Source organism: Mesocricetus auratus, unplaced genomic scaffold (genome assembly GCF_017639785.1).
Source record: "Mesocricetus auratus isolate SY011 unplaced genomic scaffold, BCM_Maur_2.0 Super-Scaffold_100004, whole genome shotgun sequence".
NCBI classification, from domain to species: domain Eukaryota; kingdom Metazoa; phylum Chordata; class Mammalia; order Rodentia; family Cricetidae; genus Mesocricetus; species Mesocricetus auratus.
Genome location: NW_024429189.1, coordinates 85,131,066 through 85,158,515, shown reverse-complemented (window position 1 = coordinate 85,158,515; position 27,450 = coordinate 85,131,066). Strand labels below are relative to the sequence as shown.

General features: G+C 47.4%; 2 protein-coding genes and 1 long non-coding RNA gene across 4 annotated transcripts in view; 1 reads left to right on the top strand and 2 right to left on the bottom strand.

Annotated features, from left to right (window-relative positions):
- Positions 1-2,007, bottom strand: LOC110342816. Its single transcript, XR_002384977.1, has 3 exons — positions 1,805-2,007; positions 1,072-1,149; positions 1-113 (listed from the first exon to the last, which is right to left on the bottom strand). It is a non-coding gene; the product is annotated as an uncharacterized LOC110342816 (long non-coding RNA).
- An 18,398-nt stretch (positions 2,008-20,405) lies between these two features.
- Srp14 (signal recognition particle 14) lies at positions 20,406-23,359 on the top strand. The gene is made up of 5 exons (XM_005064749.4): positions 20,406-20,530; positions 20,670-20,742; positions 21,129-21,241; positions 22,432-22,464; positions 22,884-23,359. The coding sequence occupies exons 1-5, from the start codon at positions 20,507-20,509 to the stop codon at positions 22,971-22,973; spliced, it is 333 nt and encodes a 110-aa protein (XP_005064806.1). The 5' UTR covers positions 20,406-20,506; the 3' UTR covers positions 22,974-23,359.
- A 416-nt stretch (positions 23,360-23,775) lies between these two features.
- Eif2ak4 (eukaryotic translation initiation factor 2 alpha kinase 4) overlaps positions 23,776-27,450 on the bottom strand; it is a 95,670-nt gene continuing 91,995 nt past the window's right edge. For both annotated transcript variants that reach the window (XM_040746032.1, XM_040746033.1), the window contains 3 exons: positions 26,768-26,812; positions 25,374-25,492; positions 23,776-24,160 (listed from right to left, as the gene is read on the bottom strand). In XM_040746032.1, the coding sequence (XP_040601966.1) occupies positions 24,103-24,160; positions 25,374-25,492; positions 26,768-26,812 (222 nt within the window). In that variant the 3' untranslated portion in view covers positions 23,776-24,102. The remainder of the gene's footprint in view (positions 24,161-25,373; positions 25,493-26,767; positions 26,813-27,450) is intronic.

Genomic DNA, 27,450 nt, shown 5'->3' with positions numbered 1-27,450 from the left:
ATGTGGGTCCTGGGGGAATCAACTCAGGTCCTCTGGAAGAGCAGCCAGTGCTCTTAACCACTGAGCCATCTCTCTGGTCCCTCTCTCTTTCACACAGCTTTGACTCTGTACACCTGGAGAGAATCAGAAGTTGGTGTTCACTTTTCAGTCAGAGCTGTGCACTCTTGGTGTGCTATGTGGCCTGGCTGTGAATGTGTCAGGCATGTTCTGGAGCACACAGTGGTCTCCTGACACTGGTGCTGGACATGGTTATAGCCTGACAGGAAGGTGATGTTAGGTGGAATTTGGGACCGAAGCTTGCCCCTGTCAGCATGCACCCTGTCTCTCTCAGGCCCTGGCTGTCACCTTGCAGCTGGCCTATTCCTGAGCTGTAGTTTCTGCCTGCCTCTCCTTTCCTCCTCCCTACATCTGACTGGGTTACTGAGATGGGCAGCGCTGTTTTCTCTCAAGCCTCCTTTGCCAAATGGTCTCTGCAACTGGGGACCAAGGCCGCGCTGGGCCCGAGGCCGAGGGTCTGGTGGGGGAGTGCTCTGGCATCGCCTGGGGCTGGATACAAAAGAAGCCAGGGCTTTGGACCCTGTCACAGTGCAGGGTCCTGTCACATTCCTGCCTGTCACATTCCTGCCATCCCATCCCCCATGTCCTCTGGCTTTGGCACCAAAGTGAGTATTCCTTGGTTGTGCCCTGGAAGGGGCACCCCAGGTGTCATCAGTCACCTATCCCCTGGAATCTGAGCCCATGTTTTGCAGGCCAAAGGTAAAGGTTTGGCAGTTAGACTGAACTTCATGTTCATCTAGTGCTCGGTCCAGGGAGATGTCCCAGCAGGAAAGCTCCCAGGACCTGTTGCCTCATCGTCTCAGCCTGTTTCAGGATATCCCTGTATCCTGTTTCTGGTTCAGAGGGAAGCTGGGTACTTAGCTAGGACTCCAAGGCAGGCTGATCTTTTTGGGGGCTAGAGAACAGGCCTTACTGGAGTCCCAGCTCTGTGAATTCAAAGCTATTGTGACCAGCTGAGGTCTGTTCCTGCCCAGTCTCACTCTTCCTACCCCCTCCCCTGTCATACTTACTCACCCTCTCTTCTAGAGCTCCGTGTCCTACCTCAGGCAGCCAGGATGCCAAGTCAACACTAACGAGGCCAGTCGGTGTCTTCTAGAAGTCAACAGAGTGAGGCACACTAGGGCATGAGGGACTCTATGGAGAAGAGTTACAGCTATTTTTTCTTCTCAAGAAACCCCTTCTAGTTTCCAAAACAGAATCTCTGCCTTTGACGTCTAAGCAGGGACCCCAAATTGATCACACAACCAGAAGACTCCTTGTGGCAGCTCTAGAGGACTCTAAGAGCACCCCATACCATCCTTAGCAACTGAGTGGAGGATGAAGAGCCCCTTGCAGGCGCCTCAGACTCTGAGGCCTCTCGGGTTCCCTTGGAGGGAGGGGGCTGCTGTGGGCCAGCTGCAGCTGTGGGAAACCACACCACAGCCTGCAGGTGCAGGGGGCCTGATGGAAGGGAAACAATTAACTATTTCTTGGGAGTAAGCCTTTTCCTTTCCTTCCAATCCCAAACTGTGGCTCCCCCTCCCGCCAGACAGGGGAGCATGTGCAACGGGACTGCGGGGCGGGCAGCCAGGAGCAGTGTCAAGCCTCAGCTGTGTGAGAGTCAAGCCCCTGTGTTAGATGCAGAGCAACTTTCGAGCCACCCAGAAACCTTGTCACCGTGTCTCTTGGTGTCTGGTTACTTCTCTCCTGAGCAATCTCTTGCCATGCAGGGAAAAGGAAATCTTGTTTTTTAGGGTATGCCACTCACCTCCACCTTGGGGCTACCCACTGAGGACTTTCAGGGGGTCCTGCAAGGGCCAGTGGGTGAAGTCTCCTAGGGCAGCAGGTAGCTGAGCAGGCTGCTCCTACTCCTCCCGGGCCTCCGCTATGCTGTCATCGTATACCAGCAGCTCTAAGCTCGCAAGGACTTCGACACTGCTCTGAGGCTATCATGGGCTGGAAGCCACGAGAGGGAGAGCTTTCACACAGCTTCCAGACGGCTCTTTTCAGCTGGGCCTGCTGCTTAATGCTGCCAGCTGCTTGCTCCAGTTGCGTTGGTCCCATTCCTCATCCTGTCAGTCCGTCTGCCTGCTGGTGGAGTGTCTGCAAAAGCAATCTTAGCAAAACGGTCGGTAGGTTCAGGGTTCTGCTGGAGGAGGCGAGCCTTGACCTTGCCTTACTTAGTCCTACCCGACTCCCAAGTTTGTTTTCATTGTTCCCAGTAGAAACATAACCTATCACTACTATTCTTTTTTTTTTCTTCCTAAGACACAGTTTTTGTGTAGCCTTGGCTGTCTTAGAACTGGCTCTATAGACCAGACTGGCCTCAGCTCACAGAGATCCACCTGCTTCTGCCTCCCACGTGCTGGAATTAAAGACGTGTGCCACCACCGCCTAGCCAGTACTCTTTTATTTTGCCGAAATATGAGAAAGGTAATCTCTAGGAAGAACTGGGTTTTTTTCTGCTCATGTGCTGGGCCTGTGCTACATGTTGGGCTGCTCCAAGGATCAGAGCATAGACACTTGCCCCAGAGGAACTCACAGTTAGGGCAGATGGTCACATTCTATTCAGAAAAGCCCAGACTCTGTGAGGGAAAGCATGGGTCCTTGGTGGGCAAAGGAAGGGGCTACGGAGAAAGGGTGTCTATGTAGAGTTCACAGATGTTTCACAGACACAGTGTTGTTGTTTGGAATGGGGCACAAGGGGATGGAGTGCTTAGCAATAAATTGGGAGATAAAGATGTGTATAGTGGGCTGGAGAGATGGCTTAGTGGTTAAGAGCACTTTCTGTTCTTGCAGAGGATTGGGTTTCGATTCCCAATATCCACATCAAGTGGCTCAACTGTCTGCAACTCCACTTCTAGGGGATCCGAAGCCATCTTCCGGCCTCTGTGGACACCAGGCCTGCTTGTGCTACACAAACACACATGAAAGCAAAGCATTCATGCACATAAAATCTTTTTATGTGTGTGTGGTAATGTGGTTGTCTTATAGTAAGGGGCGGGTTCAAAGGGGCTTTCATAATTTAGGGCACGGATCCTTCCCATTGGGGTAATCAGGTAAGACATCCTTTTTTGTTTGCCAGACTGAGGATTGAACACTGGGCCAGGCAAACTCTCTACTGTTGGACTGCATCCCCAGCCCACCATTTACCCCCGGGGCTAGGGGTGCAATGCAATATTTTTTAAAATTATGTTTAGTTAGTTATGAGTGTATGTGTACACACATATGCACATGCCATGGTAGCGGTGTGGAGGCGAGAAGACACCTTGCAGGGGTCAGTTCTCTCCTTCCACCACGCGGGTCCCAGGGACGGAACCCAGGTCCTCTAGAAGAGCAGTCAGTGCTCTTAACCACTAAACTATCTCTCCAGCCCCCTCTTGTCATATTTTTTTATTCAACAGTAATAATAAGGACAGCACTTTCAGTGAATTCTAGAAGTTATCTGGATAAGTTATCATTTTTTATCTCTATTTTTTGAGACATCAGGTGTCACTGAATAATTATCAAAAATTTTAGTTTGTTTTTGAGTCAGTCTTTTGTGTCCCAGGCTGGTCTCAAACTGGCTAGTTAGCTGAGGTTGACCTTGAACTCTTGATTATAGCTGGTCTTTCTTTGGGCTGCCAGCTCCCAAATAATGACATAGAGGCTTTTTATTAAGTATGAAAACTTGGCCTTAGCTTAGGCTTGTTCCCAACCAGCTGTTATGACTTAAATTAACTCGTTTATATTAATCTGTGTTCTTCTATGTGGTTCATTACCTCTCCCCATACTATATGTCCAACGTCCTCCAAGTCTCACTGGCAAATTCCCTGCCTCTCAGATCCCTTCCCACTCCAAGTTCCTGTTTCTGCCCTGCAGTCCTGACTATCCTCTCCTGTCTAGCTATGAGTCATTTGTCTCTTTATTAAACCAATCAGAAGGTGCCTTGGCAGAGACACATCTTCACAGGGAACACAAAGATTATCCCTCAACACCTGCTCCTTCTTCCTTAGCCCCCTAGTGCTGGGATGGCAGGCATGTGCCACAATGCTCAACTCTGAACAAATTTTAGGAAGGTATGTGATGCTCCTAGATTTGTAACCACATCAGATAAAAGTGCAGGTAGCCTAAGGACCCCACTTGTACCCAACATCCAAAGTAAAGATGGACTTTGCCTTTTACCTTGTAGGACCTGACACTGTGCGTTACCGTGAAATGGCTAGCTGATGTTAGAGAATTGTCATTTGTGTACAAAGATGGAAGGATGGGCTGGGGATGTAGCTCAGTTGGAAGAATGCTTGTCTAACATTCACAAAGCTCTGAGTTCTATCCTAGCATTGCGTAGACCCAGCATAATGATGCATACTTATAATCCCAGCACTTGGGAGGTAGAGGTCTGGGAGATCCATTCTTTCCTCTCTTCCATCTCCCCCTTTCACACCAGAAGCAGTGTGCCATGTGGAGGCCCTGCCTTAATACACATCACTCCTGACTTTCCTTATAGGCAGAAAGGTTTTGTTTTTCTTTGAAAAAGGCTTTGGGAGAGGGATTGAGTGCCTGGGACAAAGGAGTTGCTCACAAAGCCCTCTGCCCTGCTTGGCAGACAGACATGGAAGGTTGTGTTGGTTGAGGAGAGTTGCTGGCCTGATGAATGCTGGGTACTCCTAGAAGGCAAAGCTCTTCCTTCAGCCTCTCCTCCTCCGTTTCCTTTTTGCTGAGAGAGGCAGTTCCTGGGTTAGGCAAGGGTGGGCCTCTGACTCTGAGGCTTCGAGTTTCAGTGGTCTTGACACCTTTACTGAGGTCGGAGGTGCTCCCCCAGGCTGATTAGCACACCCCCTCTTGTGTGCACACTTGTACACACACATACACACACATTGTATGTGGCAGGAGCATGTCAAGCCCCAGGCTTGCCTGACTTTGGGCTGCAGCTGAGAAGCACGAAATGGGCCTGGGCTGACCCTGCTCTTCCTCTCTACTTTTGCTTTTTGCCAACACTAGCTTTGGCAGGGTACAGGCCTTGAGACCAAACGCTGTGGGGACAGCCTGTTCCCTTCCCCCACATGCTCACCCACCCTTCCACCTCCAACACTGCACCCTGCTGGGAAGTCGCCTCTAAGAGCCTAGGATTGTGACTCATTTCGAAATGGCTATTGGGTCCATTTGGCCTCAGCTAGTGGGAGACTAGAGAGCAGTGTGACACTGTCCCCTCTTGCATACTGGAAAGCAAGCAGGTGGAAGATATTAGGTTGATTTTTCTTCCCAGGGGTTGCTGACACCTGGAAGGGAAATGTAGAGTGCTCCCTAGGGGCACAGAAGGTGTTTAGAAGGCCAAAGCCTCCTCCTACATCGCTACCCACAGTATGACTCCAAGGGGCTAACTTGGGATCTGCTTTCAGAAGAATTATGGTCCCTGTAGTCTTTGGCTCTCCTCTGTCTCTCCTTGCAGTCGCTGACCCCTCTTAAGCATATCCTTGGGCTTACAAGGACAGAATGTTAGCATTTAAATCATCATGGGGACTTGAAGGGTAGTGCCAAGTTTTTGTTGTTTTTAGCTGCAACTGCTGAAGGAGTTCAGGGGATACCAGCCCTAAAGATTCTACTTTTGGAGCTAGAGAGATGGCTGTGGTTCCATAGGATCCAGTACCGTCTTCTGGTATGCAGACAGACATGCAGACAAAACACCCATATGTATAAAAGCCCATATGTGTGTGTGTGTGTGTGTGTGTATTTTTTTTTAAGATCCCACCTTAGTATTTTGATGACATCAAACTGAAGGACTTGGGATACAGCTAATGTGTGGAGTGGGAGGGAGACCTTCTCTGGACCATGCTTACCTGCCTTAAGATAGGCACTCTAGAGAAAGCTTGAGTGGTGTGTATCCTCTCTTTCAACCAGGAAAGACTGTCATCACTTGAGAGGAGACTGGAGGGCCACACCATGCTCAGACAGACTTTGTCACAGACTGTCACCTATTCTGAGAACCTGTTCATATTTTCTCCAAAGCATTTAGACTTCCCTAAGTTGCTCTGGTCACCTTCTGTCCCCACCCGCCCATGAAGAAGCCATATATGCTTCTAGCCCTCCTGTGTGTAACAGATTTGCATACCTTTCCCCCCCTGATCTTTCCATGATACTTTAAACTTATCAAATCTTGGGAAGGTACAGGGGAAGTTCTTCCTCTTCTACACTAAATGAAAGTCTTGAAATGGAAATGTTAAAGAGACCCTCAAGAGAGACGTAGGAGTTGGGAAGACTGGGGTCTGTCCTTCCTGTACCTCACTCTGCTGTGGCCAGTGTGTCCCTCCCCAAGTCCTGTATGTGTGACTAAGGACATCAGGCATCTGGAAGCATTCCAGCTCCTCTACACCAAGAGTTTGGGAGTTTTCAGTAAAACTGCCCATTGTTCATTTTGCTGTTGTTGTTGCTGTTTTTTTAAAGGTCTTGCTATGTAGTCCAGGCTGGGCTTAGCTCACAATGTAGCCTAGAATAGCCTCAAACTCACAGTGATCCTCCTGCCCCAGCTTCCCAGGTACTAAGATGATAGGTGTGTGCCACCATGACCAGGTCTTTATTTTTTATTATTGACTATTTATTTTATTATTGTGTGTACGTATACATTATGAGTGTGTGTGGGTTCATATGTGATAGCACCATATGCAGGTCAGAGGGCAACTTCGTGAAGTCCGTTCTCTCCTTCCACTTTTTCATGGGTTCTGGGGGTGGAACTCAGGTTGCCAGGCTCATCTGGGAAGCACCTTTAGCTGTTGAGCTGCCTTATTGGCTCCTTGGATAGCTCTTTTAGAGAGATTCTCAGGTCAAGCGGCCCAAGAGTCTTAGTCTCTCTCTCTCTCTCTCTCTCTCTCTCTCTCTCTCTCTCTCTCTCTCTCTCTCTCTCTCTCTCTCTCTCCTGTTTCATTTTTTTTTTGTTTTTACAAGACAAGGTTTCTCTGTGTTGTTTTGGAGGCTGTCGGTCCAGTTCAGCCTCGAACTCACAGAGATCCGCCTGCCTCTGCCTCCCGAGTGCTGGGATTAAAGGTGTGTGCCACCACCGCCCGGCTCCTGTTTCATTTTTGAAGACATGGTCTTGTGTAGCCCAGTCTGGATTTGGACTCATGACATATTCAAAGCTGGCTTCCTGCCTCTGGCCTCCAAGGTGCTGGAATTATAAATGTGCACCAGCATGTTTGGCTTCTTTATATTTTTGAGACATTATCTTGCACTATAATCTAGGCTGTCCTCGTATTCACTGTGTAGCCTAGACTAGCCTTAAACTCATGGCAATCTTCCTGTCTGTCTCCTGAGAGATGAGGTTTCAAACATTGTCAACTCCCCTAACATTGTCTTTTTTTTCAAAGATTTATTTATTTATCACAAATACAGTGTTCTGTCTACATGCCAGAAGAGGGCACCAGATTGAATTATAGATGGTTGTGAGCCACCATGTGGTTGCTGGGAATTGAACTCAGGACCCCTGAAAGAGCAGTCAGTGCTCTTAACTTCTGAGCCATCTCTCCAGCCCCTCTTTGTCTTTTTAAAATGAAGACACGAAGGATTCAATTCAAGTCCTGAATAGAGTTTCTTACTTAAAAAATAAGCCTTTTATTATGTTAAATTATGTGTGCATGTACGTGTCTGTTGTGGGTATGTGCATGTGAGTGCAGGTGCCCACAGAGTTCAGAAAAGGACGTATGATTCCCTGGAGCTGGAGTTATAGATGGTTATGAGTCACCTGATGTGGGTGCTGGGAACTGAACTTAGGTCTTCTGCACAAATAGTAAGTGTAGGGAAAAGGAACCAGCCAAAGAAACACACCCTGAGCAGAACCAAAGACACACACCCTGAGCAGAGCCAAAGAAGCACATTTTGGCCCTGCAACCAGAACCAAAGAAATGCATCCTGACCCTGAAACCAGTGCCAAAGAAACACACTTTGTCCCTGGAATCAGAGCCAGTGAAAGAAATACACCTTGGCCCTAAAATTGGAGCCAAAAGGCTAAAAAGGACCAGAGAAAGAAACACACTTTGGCCCTGAATCCAGAGCCAAATCTGACCCTAGCCCTATGCAAAAAACTAACCAATCCTTGAGCAGGAGATCTAGCCAATCTGAGCTCAGCATTGAAATCTGACCAATCCCCACCCTGGAAGCCCTATATAAACCCTGTGTCTGTTCAGCTTCGTTTTGTTTTGTTTGTGCTACCTGGCTGTCCTCTGCCACTCTGGCAGAGGGCAGCCACTCTCCTGGATTCTTCCTTCCCGATAAACCCTTCGATGAGCTTTGGGTGAAGACCTTTTGCAGTGGAGCAGAGACGACCCTGGGCAGAGTAGAGCAAGCAGGGCTATAACACTTTTGCTGGGGAAACCTTCCCTTGGCAGAGCGGAGTGTCTCCACTCTCCCGGAGCAGAGCTGAACTGTAACAACTTTGTCTGGGAAACCTGCTGTCAGAGCAAAACTGCTACACTGAGCAAACATCCCCAGGTGGAAGACCCTCTCCTGCTGGAGCAGAGCCCATACACTGGGGAAGCCTTTCCCTGAGGCAGGGCTGTAAGCTGCTAAGTTTACCACAACCTGTGGTGTTCCTTGGCTCCCGAGCTCCAGGATACCTTTCCATTCAAGCTGTGTAACACTCAGTATTCTGTGACTCCCGAGTGCCAGAATACCTGTCCCATTCCGATCTGCCAGAAATGCCTACAGTAAGCATTCCTAACCCCTGGAGTAGTGAGGGATCCTAACCCTAACCCATCTCTCTAGCCCTTGAGTCCATTTCTTCCCTGTCTGGATCTTAGCTGAAATCATATCCTGATTTTCTTCTCAGTGATCCCAGCCCCAGTAACTGTGAGTTCTCTAAAGTGGCCTTAGAATGTTGGAATTGCACATTTTAATACTGAAAGGGACCCTAGAATTCAATTCCAGTTTCTCACGTTGTAGAGGAAGAAACAGAAGTCAGACAGGAAGTGGTTGGTCTGATATCACATAGCTGATTAATGACAGAGTGGAACTTGGAGTTCAGTGTTTTGATTCCTTCTCCCCACTGAGTGGCCCCACTCACTTTGAGTCTGGGGTCTGGGCTGGGGGCCTTCTTTAGAGATGCTATTGAAAGTTCCAGGAAGAGGCCCACTGAAGAGGCACTGCTGGTTCCCCCAAAAACGCTTGTTCTGGGCTTCATTGTCCCCAGGGTACTGAAGCTGGGTCTGGGGTGGTAGGGGGGGGGTGGTGGTGAGCAAGGCTGCTGAGTTGAGCCATGGGCTCTACTAGGCTCAGCCTGGGCTCATGGGGCCTGTCCAAACAGACCTGGGAGCAGGTGCGAGCCCTCTGTCCCTAGAGTTTCTTGAAGAACAGTTTGTTCTGCGGGGGTGGGGAGTAGGGGGGTGGTGGGGGGGGTAGAAGTGGGGGACGACAGTAGTGTAGCGAGTGAGAAACATTAGCAGGGCCCTGGAGTCTGTTGCAGCTGCTTCCTGTTGTCAGAGCACTTCCGGCGATGGAGAGGCTGGTCTCCCTGGCCCTACACACACACACACACACACACACACACGCACGCACGCACGCACGCACGCACGCACACACACACACACACACCACCTCTCTAAACTGTAACCTGCCTCAGGGTGCAGAGGAGTCAGCCTCAGGAAGCAACCGGAAGTTTGGTTCTGGCTTCAAGACTCGCCAGCTCCCTTGGGGACATGGGTCTCTGTCCTAAAATGTGCCCCCAGTCCTGTCCCCTCTCCCTTCCCTGTGTGAAAGGGCTCTCTTGTCTCTGTAGCATCCTTTCTCTCCACTCTGTCCCTCTCCCCCAGGTGCTCTGTTCCCCCAGGCTTGCACGCAGACAGTTTCTCTCAGCTTACTGGCTCTCCTTGACCATGTAGCATGCCAGTGTGGACCCAGCCTCCCCTGCTTGTCTTGTGGTTTGACATTTCACCTGGGCAGACAGGAGACTCTGGGTCCCTAACCGCTGCCTCCTGCTGCAAACCAGATCCTATGTACAGTCAGATCAGAACTGACCCTGTAACTGGGGGCACCGTAAATCCTCCCCTGCCCTTCCCTCCCTCCCTCCCTCCCTCCCTCCCTCCCTCCCTCCCTCTCTCTCTCTCTCTCTCTCTCTCTCTCTCTCTCTCTCTCTCTCTGCCCTCCTCAGTTCCTGCCTGAATTTTAGTCATCTGAGACAGTTTGCCTCAGACACTGGCATGTTGAAGAAGAATGGCAGCTTGCTCTCTTGGGTGGAGCATGCTGCTTGGTGGTCACTGTGTCTTCTTATAAAAGTCTGACCAAGACTTTGTTTCTTTTCATGTTAGTGGTCCCATGGCCTTCCAGTCACCCCTCTGATGCAGCATGAGAGCGCTACAGGAATGGCCTGAGCTAAGTGACCACACCACCCTGAAAAGGGTCCCTGCAGTGTGTTTGCAGGTGGTCAGCCAGGGAAGCAGCAGAGTGGTGGCCCATGCATGGCTGCCTCTACATCCAACTCTGCAGGTCATCAAATATTTCCCACAGGGAAACCTGGAGCCCCATTCTCATTTCTTGTAGCTCTTTTCACTCTAAACCTGCAGCAGGGCCTGGATCATTCTCCCCAAGGGGCCTGGTGGCGTGGGGGCGGGGAGAGCCGTACCCTGGTACTCACAGCCCAGCACTCTTCCCCCAATTGTGAAATGGCCTTGGACCAGAGCCAAACCGGAAGCTGCCTCTAATCTATGGCCTGGCGCCTGGGGTGTGAGGCCTGAGACTGACTCTTCCCTCCCCAGGGATGGCTGAGGCTGACACACAGGCCCACCTGCCAGGAGACAGCCTGAATTGCTCTTGGATAATCCAATGGAGCCTAAGCCTCCATCCTGCCCTGCCCTAGGCAGGTGCGGGGATATACCGAGTCTGTGAAGGCATGAGGGCTCAGGGCTCCCCGGGTCCACTTCCCCCACTCTGTTTTCTTACTTGAGAATAACTAGAAGGAAGCTTGGTATAGAGCCCACCAGTCGGGAGGCAGAGGCAGGCAGATCTCTGTGAGTTCAAGTTCGAGGCCAGCCTGGTCTACACAGTGACTTCCAGTACAGTCAGAGCTACATAATGAGACCCTGTCTCAAAAAAAAAAAAACAAAAATCCCCCCAAAAAGCCACTCGCCCAATCAACACACACACACACACACCCCGCAACTAGAAGGTAAAAGGTCGGACTAGAAAGATCTGGAGAGGCCGTTGCTTTTCCAGTTCTGTAGTGTGGCTCACTAGTCTGCGATCCACTGACATACCTATGAGGCTCAGTCAGGTGGGCAGTCTGTCTGTGTGTGTTTTTCCCCCCACAAATCTGCCTGCCTGTTCACCTGCCAGAGCAGTGGTGTGGCTCCTTGGTCGATCAAGGATGAGTGAGGACACGAGAGCATCTCTTGCTTTGGGAGTTAGGACACCTGCTGATCTGTGCAAGAATTCTCATTGACTTCCAAGCTGGAAAGTTTAAACCTGGAGCACTTAGGCATTAGTGGCACACGCCTTTAATCCCAGCACTTGGGAGGCAGAGGCAGGCGGATCTTTGTGAGTTTGAGGTCAGCTTGGTTTACAGAGTGAGTTCCAGGACGGCCTTATGTAGTAACCCTTTGTTTCAAAAAATCAAACAAAACAAAAAACCAAACCAAACCAAACCAAAACCCCCAAACCAAAACCAAACCGAAAAACAAATAAGTTTGGGACCCCCAACCATCATGAATAGAGGCTGCATCTCCCATCCACTAGGAATGGAGGAGAAGGAGGACAGAGAACATGAGCCTTCATGTACCAGGGCGTTCTGGCTGGGACTGCTCATGTAACAGCCAGGCATCCTTGTCTTCAACTCAGTTTCCTTTCGTACAGTGTGTAGTACACCCTGCATGAGTACCCCACGGCTTCACAAGGCACAGGGGTCTAGGGGCTGGTTAAGGGGCACAGGGAAGCCCATGCATCTCCCAAACCCCAGCATCTGAAGTGACATCTCTGAGTCTTTCCTTCATCCAACATTACCTCAGTTCCCTCCACTGATGGAGAGCTAGGTGTGGTAGAGCACTCCTGTGATCCCAGTACTCAGAAGGCAGAGGCGGGAGAGGCATGAGTCCAAGGCAAGTTTGTGTGGAGTCCTTGCTCAGACTCAGGGACTTGACCTGATGGGGACAGCAAAGGACTGCAGGAAAGACAGACACACAGACATACACACTGTAGGCTGGGACAGCGTGGATTGGGCTCTTGGATGAGAAACCACAGTGCTCTAGAAGTTCAGTGTTTATTGTAGAGCTGAACAGGAAGGTGGGGCTATTGCATACAGCTGAACAAGGAGGTGGAGTTATATATACAGATAAACAAGGAGGCAAGGTTAATATTTACAGCTGGATCAAGATCTAGCCAATCTTGGTAGGTGTAGTCTCTGTAGCCGAGCAGTCTTCAGGCTCAAAACATGGTGGTGTTGGTGGGCTAAAGCTATTATGGACATTTCTGCATACACTGCCAACATCCACACATGGACCAGAGGGAAGGTTTTGCCCATTTCCCTGTGAGCTCACCCTGGCAGGAGATGGGGAGGGGTGCCATTTTCCCATGGATCTGAGGCTATGGTCCTTGACATGGCTATGCCCATGTCAGCAATATACTTTCACTCAGGATTTCACTCTCTTAGGTTTTCCTCTATTCCCTACATGCACATGTTACAAGCTACAAAAAAGAAATAAAAAAAGTAAAGAAAGAAAAAAGGGTGTGTGAGACACATGATGCCCATGTTAGGGTGAGGAGGGTGAGGTGCAGGCTTTCCATAAGGGAGGACTGGTTGTGCTCTGTATAATGTTTGAGTAGGAAGGGGTGAGAACCCTGACTCCTGGCTTCTCTGGGTCTCAGTTGTGGAATGTCTCTGTACAGGCTCTCATGTAACTCTTCCCAGTGAGGAAGACCTTCCCATTTTCAGTTGAGATGGAAGTTCTTAGAAACCAAAGTGACTCTCCTGGGCTAGAGAGGTGGCTCATCACTTAAGAGCAGTGGCTGTTCTTCCAGAGGACCTAGGTTCTATTGGTAACATCTACATGGTGACTCCAGTTCCAGGGAGCTGATGCGATCTTCTGGCCTCAGGGGGTGATGCACACATGTTACCCAGACATACATGTAAGCAAAACACTCACAAGAAGTAGATAAGTCTTTTTTAAAAAATGATTTCCCTTCTGAAACACCACTGGAGAGTGCTTATTGGAGCCTAGAATGCCAGGATTTGAGGATTCGGGAGACAGGATTTTGCCTGGAGTATAAGGGAGGACAGAGGCTTGGAATGGGGTCTAGACCCAGAGACAGGAAAGAGAGTTGAGTACCAGAGCTGGGCAATTTTCTACCTCCTCTCCCTTCCACCATCTCTATGGCCATCTCTGTGGAAATCTGAAAGGTCCAGTCCCCAGTGTGAGTCCCTTTACTGGGCTCATCCATGGACATTGTACATTGGGCCCTAAAGGCCTAGTTCTTCTTGGTGTCATTTAACCTCTTAGTGCTTTAGTGACAGTGGGCATGTGTCACTCAAATCTCGGGACTGTTAGGAGGATTCAAGAAAAAATAGGTAAGGTACCTAGAAATGAGCCAGGTACTTAGTAACTTCTCAGTAAATGTGTGTGAAGTTGTCCAATGAAGCTAATCCCTCCGATACAGACAGGTATGTTTTGAATACCCACACAATGAGTGTTTAGCACCAAAGGTTGCCTGGATAGTCCCTGTTCAGTGAATGGATTAATGATAATCTTTTTTTTTTGCAGAAAGCTCCAGCCCCCTCTTAAAGCATGTTTTAAAGATAAAGCCCACAATCTAGTATAATGTCTGCTTAGACCATGGTTCTCAATCTGTGGGTCGTGGCTCTTTGGGAGGGTCGAATGACCCTTTCTTAGGATTGCATATCAGATATCCTGCATATCAGATATTTACATTACAATTAATAACAGTAGCAAAATTACAATTATGAAGTAGCAACAAAATAATTTTATGGTTGGAGATCACCATAACATGAAGAACTGTGTTAAAGGGTCAAAGCATTAGAACCATTGGTCTAAGATAAATTATTGTCCAAGCTCTAGGAGTTCACACTCATGGCTGCACCTGTCAATGATGCTATGGCGTCCCCTGCTGGCTATAAGGAATACTGCATGTGGGCCCCCGGGAGGTTGAGCCTGCCTGCTGGGAAGACACTGGGGCCTCCTCAGCTTTATCTGTCTAATGGAGCAAGAAGACCAGAGCTAATCACATACATTTCGAGGTGCTAGAGACTTTCTAAACCCCAGAGGGGAGAGATTCATAGTTCTGAAAGGGCCTGGCTATATAACTCTGGCTGACCAGGAAGTCACTAGCTAGATCAAACTTACTTCCAACTTTGATCTATCTTCCTGCCTGTGCCTCCTCACTGCTAGAATTACAGGCACGTGATACTGTGCTCTCTCAGTTCTCAGAAGTGGAGGACACTTTAGTAATTAGTGTAAGGTCTTACAGGATGGTGGAATTACCTTCTTGCAGCTGGAACACAACTCTTTGGGGTAGGTATTATGATCAGGATAAGGTCCAATAAATAACTCACCCAGGTCTCACACAAAAATGAGGAACCAGGACAACCCCAGACCCTCTGGTTTAAGTTGAAGCTGTTCACATTGTGGGGGGTACAGGGATGGGATTAACTCCATCACTTCATTCTAAGGATGAGGGCAGAGTAGGCAACGAGTCCCCAGAGGATGGGAGTCCCCCACCTGTACACAACAAACTTATTGACTGAAGAGAAGAGTATAGGAATTGGCAGTTTTGCGTAGCAATGTGGCCAGAGTGTGTGCAGACACGTCAGTGTGGTTATTCTCTGTAGGAACACCCAGGCTTCCAGAACACATTCTCTCCTCCCTCTGACTTCCCTCAGGGTGCCTTCACTACAGCTAATCTCTTCCCACTGACTTAGCAGGGATCTAGGTCTTAGGCCCTCTCTCTGTCACCCTGAACACAGCCCAGCCCAGCCCAGCTCAGCCCAGCCAAGTCAGGTGTCATTCCCTACTTCCTTTCAGCCACTCTCTCGTTCATCTTCTGCTCACACCGAGCCTGGGTGATGTAGCTCAGAATCCAAGGCCTGTTCAGACTGAAACTGAAAATGGTCCATATAGCTCAGAAGACAGTCTCTGTAAAAGGTACAAAGCGCCTGGGGAGGCACCACTGTGCTTCTGAGGACCATCTGCCTTGACAAGTAGTGAATGGGAGCCGCTTCCAGCCCGTGTGACTGGAGTCATAACGCTGCATGATCAGAGAGATCATTCGCTTCTCTCCATCGAGGCAGGCACTTCCTGTTTCATGACACCCCCACTTTGTAGTTGACGAAATTGAGGTGCAGGGAGATTTAAGTAGAGGTGTAATAAAAGTGGAAAAGACATTCAAAGAAGAAAATAACCCTCACCTCCCCTGCCACAGACACACGAGAGAGAGAGAGAGAGAGAGAGAGAGAGAGAGACAAGACAGACAGACAAAGAGAGACAGAGAGAGACACAGAGACACAGAGACAGAGAGACAGAGAGAGTCCTTAAGGAGGCTGAGAATGTAATTCAGTAAGGTGCTGGGTTTGATCCCCAGCATTGCATAAAACTGGGCATGTATTCAGGAGACAAAAGCTAGAGGGTTGGAAGTTCAAGACCATCTTCCACACTTAGGGAGTTCCAGGCCTGCTTGAGCTACAAGAGATCCTGTTTCCATCCCTGCTTCCCTCAGAAAAGCATACAAGCAAGATCTACGTAAACGAATGCAACCCAAAGTAGATCCTATGCTCTGGCCAACCTGCAGATCTTGGTTGATTTGTGATCTCTTCGGTGGCTTCCTTTGCAGACATTATTGGCTAGCAGTTTGTCATGAAATGCCTGATGCATCTTGAGATGGTCACACCACATTTGGCTGAGGGAGGCAGACATCCAGCTATAATAGAGCAATCTGACCTAGGAAAGAGAATAGCTGCTGGTGATGGGCTGTGCACCTGCTGACAAGGAGTCCCTAGGCAGCCTTGGAGCACCATGAGGTACCTTTAATGCTGTCCTACTTTTCAGAGGGAAACTTGTACTATAAGGGGAAGAAGAGTAACTTGTTTCATTAGTTCTTTTATACACAGTTTTGAAAATGTAATAACAAAAATCCAAAGCAAAACAACGATTAGTATTTTTTTCAAAGGGAAAGGCTGCCTTGTTTGGACAGCATCCCTCAGAGGTAGCCGTTCTAGCCTGTTGTTTCATTAGGTCAAGGATGACCCATGGCAGCCCAGATTTTTTTTTTTTTGCCTAGATTGACATACTCTGCTGAGTGAGGGACAACTTTGGCCTCCCTCCTCCTGTTCTCTTACAAACTTGTTTCTGAATTCCTGCTTTATAAATGTGTCTGGTCTTTATATTTTCCTCTGAATGAGTTGTTACATCTACTCAGATCCTTATTAAGAGTAATCTGAACAAAAATATGATCATAATTTCATTTTATTAAAAAATACATTTGTCTCTAGTCACTTACACAGGAGAGGTAGACATGACACATAAATTTTGCCAAATAGGAAGTGGTCACTTGCTGTGGAATAATCCTTCTGTACACTGTGAAGATATGCTGTTCTCATTGTTAGTAAAAAGCTGATTGGCCAAGGTAGGATTTTCAGGGCAGAGAGCATGCTGGGAAGAAGAAGGACAAAGTCTGGGAAGTTATGAGGCAGATGTGGAAGAAGCAACATGGGGAGCTCATAGATGAAGTAAACAGATTAATAGAAATGGGTTAATTTAAGTTGTAAGAGATAGTTAGAGGTAAGCCGAAGCCATGGGCTGAGCATCTATAATTGATATTAAGCCTCTGTTTTGTTATTTGGGAAGTGGCTGGTGAGATAGGAAAGTCTGGTTACAGTTCCTATCTTTTTTGTTTTGTTTTTGAACCAGAGTTTTGCTATGTAGCCCAGTCTAGCTTTAAACTTGGAATCCACTGAGTCTCCCGGGTGCTGGGATTACAGGTCTGTGCCACCACGCCTGGCTCATGAGTAGGCTTTAACATTTTTTAGAAGAAATTTTTATTTATGTGTGTGAGTGTCTTGCTTGCATGTGTGTCTATGTATCAAAAGAGTTCTTGTTGTCCTCAGAAACCAGAAGAGGGCATTGGATCCCCTAGAACTGGAGTTTCAGACAGTTGTGAACTGCCATATGGGTGCTGGGAACTGAACCCAGGTCCTCTATATGATCAGCATGCATTTTTAACCACTGAGCCATCTCTCCAGCCCATGCCTATGTTTTTGATCATCGCACTTGTGCTCCCCTCTTAAGAAGAAAGGACTGTGGCTGGAGATGGCTTAGAGGTTAAGAGCACTGGCTATTCTCCAGAGGTTCAGAGTTCAATTCCCAGCAACCACAGGGTGGCTTACAATCACCTATAGTCAGATCTGGTGCCCTGTTCTGGCAGGCAGACAGAATACTGTATACATAATAAATAAGTAATTTTTAATAAAAGGACCATTAATTATAGTCAGTAGAAGATGTGACCACAAAACCATGGAGCTTGTAGTGATATGACAAAGAGGCCATTAGCCAAAGAATGCAAATAACAACTAGAAGGCTAAGAAATTCTTCCTGGAAGCTTCCATATGGAAATCAGCCTTATAAACTTTGATTTCCAGAGATACAAAAGAATATTTTTTAAAAAATATCATTTTAAAAAGATTTATTCTACTTTGTGATTATGAATGTTTTACCTGTATGCATGCATGTGCACTGAGTATGTGCCTGTTGGATTCTCAGGAACTGGGGTTAAGGATGGTTGTGAGCTACCTCTGCAAGAGCAACATGTGCTCTCAATCACTGGACCATCTCTCCAGCCCCAGATGTGAAAGACGTATGTTGTATGAGGCTACGCATGTGGTATCTTGTTAGTAAGCAATTGGAAGCTGATAGAGCCCCCTAGTTGGGTTCCCACTTCCCTCCCATTGTTAAACCTGAACATTTCGAGGAAAAAGACCAAATTCACGATTTTCTAATTAAAGCAAGCTTTATTTAATACGGCCAGGATGACAGTCACTGGCAAGGCCCATATCCAGGATTCCGGGAGAATGATGCTGAATTAGGTTAGTCAGGTGCTCATAAAGGCAAACCCCACAAGGTTTCATACTTCCTGCCTTCCTCCAATTGGGGGCAAGCCTACATCCTGACATACTTCCTGTCTCAGTGCCTCCCAGCTATGTGTGAACAAACACATGCTGTGCAGTTGGGGCAACCAACCCTGTTTGCTGAAGTGAAAACACATGACTTGTTATCTTACATGAGCAACAGACCCAGCTTTCTAGGAAGTAATCTGTCCTTGGACAAGTGGGGCTTACAGGTTAGAGATCTCTTAAGCACAGTAATTTAAGCTAAAGCGTAACTTTAGCCATCACATTGCTAGGCCCCCACCCTGCTCTTTTTGACAGGGTCTCACTATGTAGCCCTGGCTAGTCGAACTTGCTGCATAGACCAGGCTGGCATCCAGTTCACAGACATCTGCCTGCCTTTGTCTCCTGCATGCTGGGATTAAAAGCATCAACCTATTTTTAAACATTGTTAACCTTAAATTTTGTAAATTATACTTTGACTGATGTAACTTCAAACACACACACACACACTCATTGTAAAGATGTCTTTCTCTCTCTCCATACACAAGGCACACACTTTGGGGCTGTGTATCCCGCTTCTCCTAAGTATCTTTCTAAACCCTGGTTCTTAAATCTAAAGCATGTATACACTCTTATCGCTACTTTAAATTTGGCTAATGCTTCACTGTAACTCTGAGCTGAAGTTATTTTCTGTGATGTAATCAAGGATTGCCCTTTGTTTGAATGGAGATTCCTAATAAGGGAACTCCTCAGAGTCCTGGTGTTTCTCTCAGCACACACACACACACACACACACACACACACACACACACACACACACACACACACACACACACACACACCCCTACCTCACCTGACCTTCCTGACAGAGCACTTGGTTTCCACTTTGGGATCTTTGCTCTAGACATTCCTTTGGCCTGAAACTCTTTGCCTTTGGAATTTTGGAGGTCTGGCTCCTTTATCCTTCAGCTCAGTTATCCTCTTGGGGGAAGCTCCCCTGACCACCACTTAAAGAGGTTCCTGTCACTGCCACTGTAACCCTTCTTAGTTGTCTTTATAGTGTTTGTTATCTGAAGCTCAGCTACTCACTTGTTATCCCACGTTCAAGGAAACCAGGACCTTAGTGTGTCTCCTGTGCTGCTGTACTCCACACCCTACAAGGGCCTGGCACAGGCTAACAGGCACTCAGCAAAAGCCTGTTGCAGGATTGAACACTTGCCCTTACAAAGGCCCGGGGTTCAAGATGGCTTGCAACAGAGCAGGGCCTAGAACCCTGGCCTCCTAACTAAATCTGGAGGAAGAACTGGCCTAGATTTTGATCACTTTTTTTTTTTTTAGATTTGGAGGTTGGACTTTAGGGCCACCCAGCCTGCTTAGAGGAGTTTCTCTTTATTATTTGACTTGGGATGGGGCTGTGACTCAATGGTAAAGTATTATTTGCCTAGCATACACAAGGTCTGGGGTTCTAGGACTGCATAAACAGAATGGCAATGGTGTGGTGGAAATAAGAATGGTCCCCATAGACTCATATATTTGAACGCTTAGTCATCAGGGAGTGGCACTATTTGAAAGGATTAGAAGGATTAAGAACTATGGCCTTGTTGGAGGAAGTGTGTGGGGAGGGGGAAGAGAAAGGGACTTTGAGGTTTTAAAAGCTCAAGCTAGGCCTAGAGTCTGTCAGGATGTAGAACTCACAGCTACTTTTTCAGCACCATGTCTGCCTGTGTGCAGCCATGATGACAATGGACTTACCTCTGAGACTGTAAGCAGGCTTCCAGTTAAACGCTTCCTTTTATCAGAGTTGCCTTGGTCATGATGGCGTCTCTTCACAGCCATAGAACAGTGACTAAGACGAATAGCTAAAGCTTAGTCAGCACTTCTGTGTACCAGATAGCATTCTATAGCAATATAAATTCATCTGCTCTTCACAGCCATCTTGTGAAAGGGGTACTGTCATCCTCACTTTAAAAATAAGGAAACTGAGGCAATGGGCTCTTGGATAACTTACATGTTTCCATCAAGTCTTTCTTTTGCTCTCATTTCCTTCCACAGCCTGGGGTGAGGCATGGCAGGCCTGACAGCCCAACGGCCCGAAGGACCCATGGACCGTGGTGAGCTGGAGTCTTGTCTTTTCTGCTTTGTTTTCTTTTAAGTCTGTCTGGCCGTGAACTTAATCTTCTCCCAAATCGCTGAGGTACAGTGCAACTCATTCCTCATCCTGGACAGGCTGAAGGGTGTGTCTGTGGCGGTGGGGGTCGGAGGACACATGCGCATGCTAGAGCGAGGCAGGGATTGGCGGAAGAAGCGCAACTAAAAGCGGAAGCCCCGCCCGTTGCAGGCGAGACTTCCGTCTGTAACCGCTTGCGGCGGCTTCTGCTGACGGAGTCGGAACCCGGGGAACCCAGGATGGTGTTGCTCGAGAGCGAGCAGGTACCGGCTGCCCGGAGGGCCGGGGACTCGAGCGGATGGGGTCAGCTCGGGTCGCAGTTCCCTCTTTGCGGGCGGGCCAGGGCCGTGACGCGGCGGGGCGAGGACTGGAGGCTGCCTAACCGGGCGTGTTGTGTTGCAGTTCCTGACGGAGCTGACCAGGCTCTTCCAGAAGTGCCGGTCGTCGGGCAGCGTGTACATCACCCTGAAGAAGTGTAAGCAGCCCCGGGGCCGCGCGGGAGGGCGGCTGGGAGGGGCAGCCTCGACTCGGGCCTCCCAGCCCCGGCTAATCCAGGACCCGGGGTCCGAGCAGCGCTAGGAAGCGGCTGGTGCGGCCCCGGGCACACGGTGACAGTGGGGCCCCAAGCGTGTCGGACGCCCGCGTTCTGTCGGGCAGACCAGTCCCCGCTCCCTTAGCGAGGTCGAATGTGCCGTGGGGTCGCAGTGTCCAGTCGTGGCTCCCACGACTGCCTGTATTGATGATGAGTGTAGTGAGTTTCTGGAGTCGAGAACAGTGATGGTGGATTGGGTCACCCTGTAACCCTTCTCTGCGGGTTTCACTTTGGAGCGGTGTTCACCGGGTGTATTTTTCTTTACGCAGATGATGGTCGCACCAAACCCACTCCACGGAAGAGTTCGGTGGAGAGCTTTGAGCCCGCAGAAAACAAGTGTCTGTTGAGAGCTACGGACGGGAAAAGGAAAATCAGCACCGTGGTGAGCTGGAGTCTTGTCTGTCTGGCCGGGGACTTCTCCCAAATGGCTGAGGTGCAGCCTATTCCACGGCCAGCTAGGAAGGTGCTTCAGTCCAGTATTTGCTATGAAGAATGATTGACGTATTTTTCTGTGCTGGGCCTTCAGTACTAGATACCCCTACCCCTTGCCAAACAGGATTCTCTGTAACAGCACTGGTTGGCCTTGAACTCACCGAGATCTGTCTGCCTCTGCCTCCTGAGTGCTGGGATTAAAAGCGTGCACCACTACGGCCTGGCTAAATGATTATTTTAAAGCTGATTTCCCCTTGTTTTTGTGTTCACTTAGCAAATGTAACTACCGGTTAGGATTGGTACTTGAAATTATAGTCAAGAACTGTGGTCTTTTTCTGAGAGGTAGAGTATGGCAAAACAGAGATTCCCTGATTCAAAGTTAATACTACTTAATTCTATGGGCCGCTTGTAATCACATTAGTTCAGGATACTCAAGAAACTGCAGACAATAACTGATGTCTTCCTCCATGAGTTATCTTGAGAAGACTTTTAAAGTAACACAAGTTCATGTGGCTGTTATGGTTGGCTGTTACAGATATGAATCTGAGGATTCTTCCTAGGCATTATTTCTCTTGTGGCAGCTTGAATTGTGCCTGTCTCAACCTGAAATAATGGAAGACAAAGTGGTTTTTTTTTTTTTTTGAGACAAGTTCTTGTTTATCCAGCCCATATTGGTATGGAACTTATGTCCTTCAGCCCAAGCCTCCTGAGTGCTGGGAGTCCAGGCCAGTGCCACGGTGCTGCTCAGCCGATATAGTTGGTTTAACACCGAGAAGTCATTTGATATCAGAATCCAAGGAAAAAACTCAGGGGCATCTGTATAAGGGATTTTTTTCCCCACCTTAAAGGCTGTCTTGCCACCTCTGCCTCGCAGTTGCTGGGACTGGGGTTACCAGAGTGGGCTTGTCTGAGAGGTTTTTAAGGGTGAATACGCTTGGTGGGAGCCCACTTCTGCCTTCCCATCCTGGTGCAGTTCTTGTGTGGAAGAAGGCACAGAGCTACTTTGCATGTTACAGCTTGCTCTGTAGACCACCATGCCTGGCCTGGGTGGTGTCTTGATGAAGCATTTTGAGCTCCTATCTGGGTGAAATAGGTGGCATCTATGTCTATAAAAAGAGGTGATTTTTTTCTCCTTTCCAGGTGAGTTCTAAAGAAGTGAATAAGTTTCAGATGGTAAGTTCCATTTCGTTGTGTTCTCCATTCCTCCTCCAGAAGGGTGGGGACTGTCACTGCTTGCCTGTGGTGTTTTGTTTTATGAATATTGTCCAGGAGTGCTTTTTCCTTTGACTTTTTAAGGCTAGTTTTGTCTTAAAACTTCAGATACACTCTATAATATTGTTGAATAGGAAGTTGCCCGAAGTTTTCATTTTTTCCTTGACAAGAAGAGTGCAAAGCCTGTAGCTCCTTGTGGAGGAGTCTCAGGAGTTGCTGAAGAGGTGAAGGCTTTCTGTGACTTACCAGTTCCCAGTGCAGGTGTCCCATGATGTCCCACTAGACTTTCTGGTGCTGGCTACTCTTAAGCCCAATGCAGAAAAGTCAGCTGCTTTCCCCATTTGTACCTTTTGCTGCTAAGGCCATGTTCTGACTTCCAGGCCTACTCAAACCTACTGCGAGCTAACATGGATGGGCTGAAGAAGAGGGACAAGAAGAACAAGAGTAAGAAGACCAAACCAGCACAGTGACAGGCGTGCCATTACCAACCAGCTGAAGTCTGGTTTCCTATGTTGCTGCTTTCGGCACCCTCTGTATGTAACTGTTTTCATGGAAGGGTCCTTTAAGAGGGAAGGGTTGGATGATCAACCCTTCTAAACTGATAAGAATCCAGTTTATTTTAGATCTTCAGTGTATGGCTGGATATTTTTAGACTCCAGCCTTAAAGTGTCTAGTCATCTCTGAAGAGCTGTGCACCATCAAGTCCATCCATGCCAACTGTTTCGTTGCTTACTCAGTTTCTGACATTAACTACTAACTCTAGAATGAATGATATTTTACTCAGTGGTTTTTGCCTTGTCTTTGAGAATCTGTAATAGAAATCTGACAGTTTTATTAAAAGTTGTATTATCCTGCAGGTGGGTTTTTTAAACTTGTATAATTTAAAAACATTAATGGCATTTATGTTTATGTGGTGCACACATTCGCCTTGTGCCACAGCGTCACATGTATGACTGGCTCTGTCCTGCCACGTGTATCCTGGGGCTGAACTCAAAGTTGTTGGATTTCACAGCAAGTATCCTTACCACAGAGCCATCTCCCTGGACCTTGTTGTCTAATTTTATAATTCCATCAGCAAGTCTGAGTTCTAACAGTTCCTTTAATGACAACAGAATAAATATTATAGAATAAGGAATAAAGGTTCTGCCTGGTATGGTGGCACAAGCCTGTAATCTCAATGGGCTGGAGGCAGGCTGATTTTGAGTTTGAGGCCAGTGAGATCCTGATCTGTACTCCCACTCCAATTAAAGAGGCAAAACAGACCACAAGGGATGATTTTTGATCTCTTTTTATCCATTTGGAAAAATGTTAGGGCATTTTTGTTTGCTTAGTGTTTAGGATCAAGGGAAGAAAAGGCTGTTCTTCTCTAGCTCCCATGTAACTTCTAGTGTTGACAGGATTGTAACTGGAAAACAGCAGATACATATGAAAGCATTTATTGTATCCAAAAAGATAAATTTATAGCATACATGAAAAACCGACAAAGCTCAACTTTGTAGGACAGCTTATTAGAATTTAAAGTTAAAATGAATGTACAACATTCCATATTCCAGTATAAGCCTCTGTCCATTTGAACAATGCAGCAACAGTTCCTCAGGGTCAAAATAGGATTCTGTAGTAGTCATCTCTGTAGCTGTACAGGAACAACACTGACACCCTGCAAAGGAGAGGGACAGGCAGACTGAGTGGGGTAAAACAATATTAGCTGAATGTAATGGGAGACCGATCACTACAAAGAGTGCATAAGCTTTCCTGGAGCTGGGACTCAACAGTTGGCAATTAAAGGGCTGGTGTGGAAGACAGACATTCTCTACCAGCTTCTGTGGCACCCTTTAAGTTACATGGTAACATGAATAATTGGCATTTTGACACACAGCAAGGGCAGTTGCGTTTTTGTTTTGCTTTTCTTTTTAATGTCTTTTTGCTTTTCTGTGACAGTCTCTGTAACCCAAACTGGCTTCAAACTTGCCTTTAAGACTAAGGATGAGCACTCGGGAGGCAGAGGCAGGTGGATCTCTGTGAGTTCAAGACCAGCCTGGTCTACAAAAGCTAGTTCTAGGACAGGCTCCAAAGCCACAGAGAAACCCTGTCTTGAAAAACCAAAAAACAAAAAAAAACAAAAACAAAAACAAAAAAACAAAAAAACCCCCAAAAACAAAACAAAAAAAAAAGAACTAAGGATGACCTTGGATTCCTGATCTGTCTTCCCAAGTGCTAGGATTATAACCATGCCTGGCTTATTTCTTTAATGTAAACATTTTCTGGGGCTTGGGAGATGACTCAGTTGGTAAAGTGCATGCCAACCAAGCACTGAGTTTGGATCCTTAGAACCAATATTAAAAAGCTGGGCAGAGCCGGGTGGTGGTGGTGCACGCCTTTAATCCCAGCACTCGGGAGGCAGAGGCAGGTGGATCTCTGTGAGTTTGAGGCCAGGCTGGACTGACAGCCTCCAAAACAATACAGAGAAACCTTGTCTTGTAAAACCAAAAAAAAAAAAAGCTGGGCAGAGTGGTCTTGCCTATAACTCTAGCCTTGGACAGGGTGGAGATAGGTGGGTCCCTAAAGCTCACTGATGCCAGTCAGCCTAGTTAATCTGATGAGCTTCAGGTTCAGAGAGAGAGAGACCCTGTCCAAAAGAAAAGATGAGGAAAGTGACATGAACCTCAGCCTTCACATGCCAGACATGAAAAGGCCAATATACTTTTAGAAGTAATGGAGATGGCTGGACAACAGACTTGGGACAGCTATACTCAGGTACGTAGTGTTTTGCTGTGGACAAGATCCTCACTGTGATTCACCAGCTGAGTAGGACTTACTAGCTGTCAATCACACTTCTGAATTTTAACCACATGAAACCCGCTGTAACTTACTTCTTTTCAACCTTGATGTTATAAATTTCATCACAGACGAGTTTGAGGTATCTTTGCTTTGGCAGGCGTGACAGCAGCTGCTTCACAGTTGTGTTAAATGCCTGTTCATCAGCATCCCACTAGAAAAGACCAGACAGATATGACAGCAGAGCAACAGGGATGTTGCCTGGGCTTTTCTGGATCAGGAGAGTGGTTTATGAGGAGACGGAGGGGTTCGTCCTTTGAAGCATCAATTTTCTGAAGACTACAGGTGTAGAGGCTTCTTAACTTTGCCACAGGTGAGCTAATGTGCTGCATCCTTTGTGTAAGGTGGAGATTGTTGCCTTTAATGTTTACTCACTGGACTAGATCATAAGTCAGCGAACTGCCATAGAGTGGTGTGTGCTTGTATGATCAACAGGAAATGATGGGACAGTTACTCTGTAGCACTGTCTGGCCCTGAACCCAGCACCCTCCTGCTTCCAATTCTTAGTGCAGTTTATTTTATTTTTAGTCTGACTAAACAGTATGGATAGACAGTGTTATTTGATGTGAAGTGTTTTAAAACCTACCTATGGCCTGTAATCTCACTCATGGGAGCCTGAGGCAGGAGTACTACTACATTTCAGGGCCAGCTTGGGCTATGTGCTGGTTTTTGTTAATGACACAAACTAACCTAGAAAGAGGGACCATCAATAGAATTGGCTCCAGCAGCAGACTGGCCCCTAGGACATTTACTTGATTAGCAGTTTTTGTGGGAAGGCCTAGACCACTGTGGGCGGTGCTACCCTGGGCAGGTGGGCCTGAGCTATGTGAGCAAGCAGGCTAGCGGACAGCAGCGTTTCTCCATTCCTCCGCGGTTCGTTCTTGCCCTGCACTTCCTGACTTGGTTTCCCTTAATAATGGACTCTAGGCTGCAAGAGCTGATAAACCTTTCCATCCCCAGTTGCTTTTGGTTGGTGTTTTCTCATAGCTACAGAAAACAAACTAGGACAGGCTACCTGGTAAGATCTTGTTCTGCAAATAAATAAATAAAAATTACTTGTGGCTGTGGTTGTTTACTTCAAATGGGAAAGTTCAAATTTCTAAAAATGAAACTAACCTAAAATTTTTGTTTTTTACAATAGACTCTTCTATGTAGTTGTGCTTCCCTAATTGGGATGGTTTGCTTGGGAAACACAGTACATTAGGTAAGAAACTAGATTATACTAGTCCGATAGGCTCTGATACTTTGTGGCTGTGTGATTCTGATTCAGGAATGCCTATGATATATACTAACAGACAGATCAATGTTATCAGCTAAATTCCTGATGCTGCCAGACAGACACAATTACTAAGGACATTTAAGACCTTTTTCCAGTTTTCCTTTGACAGAACTGTAAAAGTCACAGTGCAGAACAGTTCCCATGGCTTACCTCTAATGATAAAAACTGTAAGATTGTTTCTTTGGGTAGATCCACCTGTAAATACACAGAAATGTACGTCATTTACTAAGAAGTCTTAAGCAGCACACAGACTAGGGATTATCGTGTGGTCATGGTGTAGATGATATGACTAGAGCTACTGTGAATGCTGTGAGTCCCTCTCCTCCATATATGTGTGTATGCATGTGTGTAGGCACATGTGCATGTGTGAAGGCCAAGGTTGATACTGGGATTATCTCAACTGCTGTCCATCTTATTCCTTGAGGCAGAGTCTCAGTGATGTCCAGAGCTGGCTTATGTGCCTCGTCTGCAAGCTTGCCTTCTGAGGTTGGAATTATAGGTATTTAAGTGGGTTCTGGGGATCTGAATGCTAGCCCTCAATGCTTGCATGGCAGGTGCTTTAACTGTAGAATCATCTTCCCAGTCCCCAAAGCAGACTTTAAGTGGACTGTGAAGTAGCAGTGCTTGAGGCTGGATTTCCAGATTTTACACACACACACACACACACACACCCCCCAGAGGTGCGAGCTGCCACATGTGCTTCATAAGGTCTGACCGTGAGTGTGGCCTTAAAACAAAGAAGAGAAACACACCAACCACTTTTTCTCCCCAGCTCTGTCTAGCTTTAGGCTGCCGCCTATCACTCATTAGGAGCAGCCAGGTCTGATTCCAGA

What these genes read in the sequence shown, in the direction of transcription:
- Srp14 (XM_005064749.4), top strand. Translation starts at nt 20,507, where the DNA reads ATGGTGTTGCTCGAGAGCGAGCAG. An exon ending in TGTTGCTCGAGAGCGAGCAG is followed by an intron (nt 20,531 to 20,669) that starts GTACCGGCTGCC and finishes GTTGTGTTGCAG; the next exon opens with TTCCTGACGGAGCTGACCAG. An exon ending in GTACATCACCCTGAAGAAGT is followed by an intron (nt 20,743 to 21,128) that starts GTAAGCAGCCCC and finishes TTCTTTACGCAG; the next exon opens with ATGATGGTCGCACCAAACCC.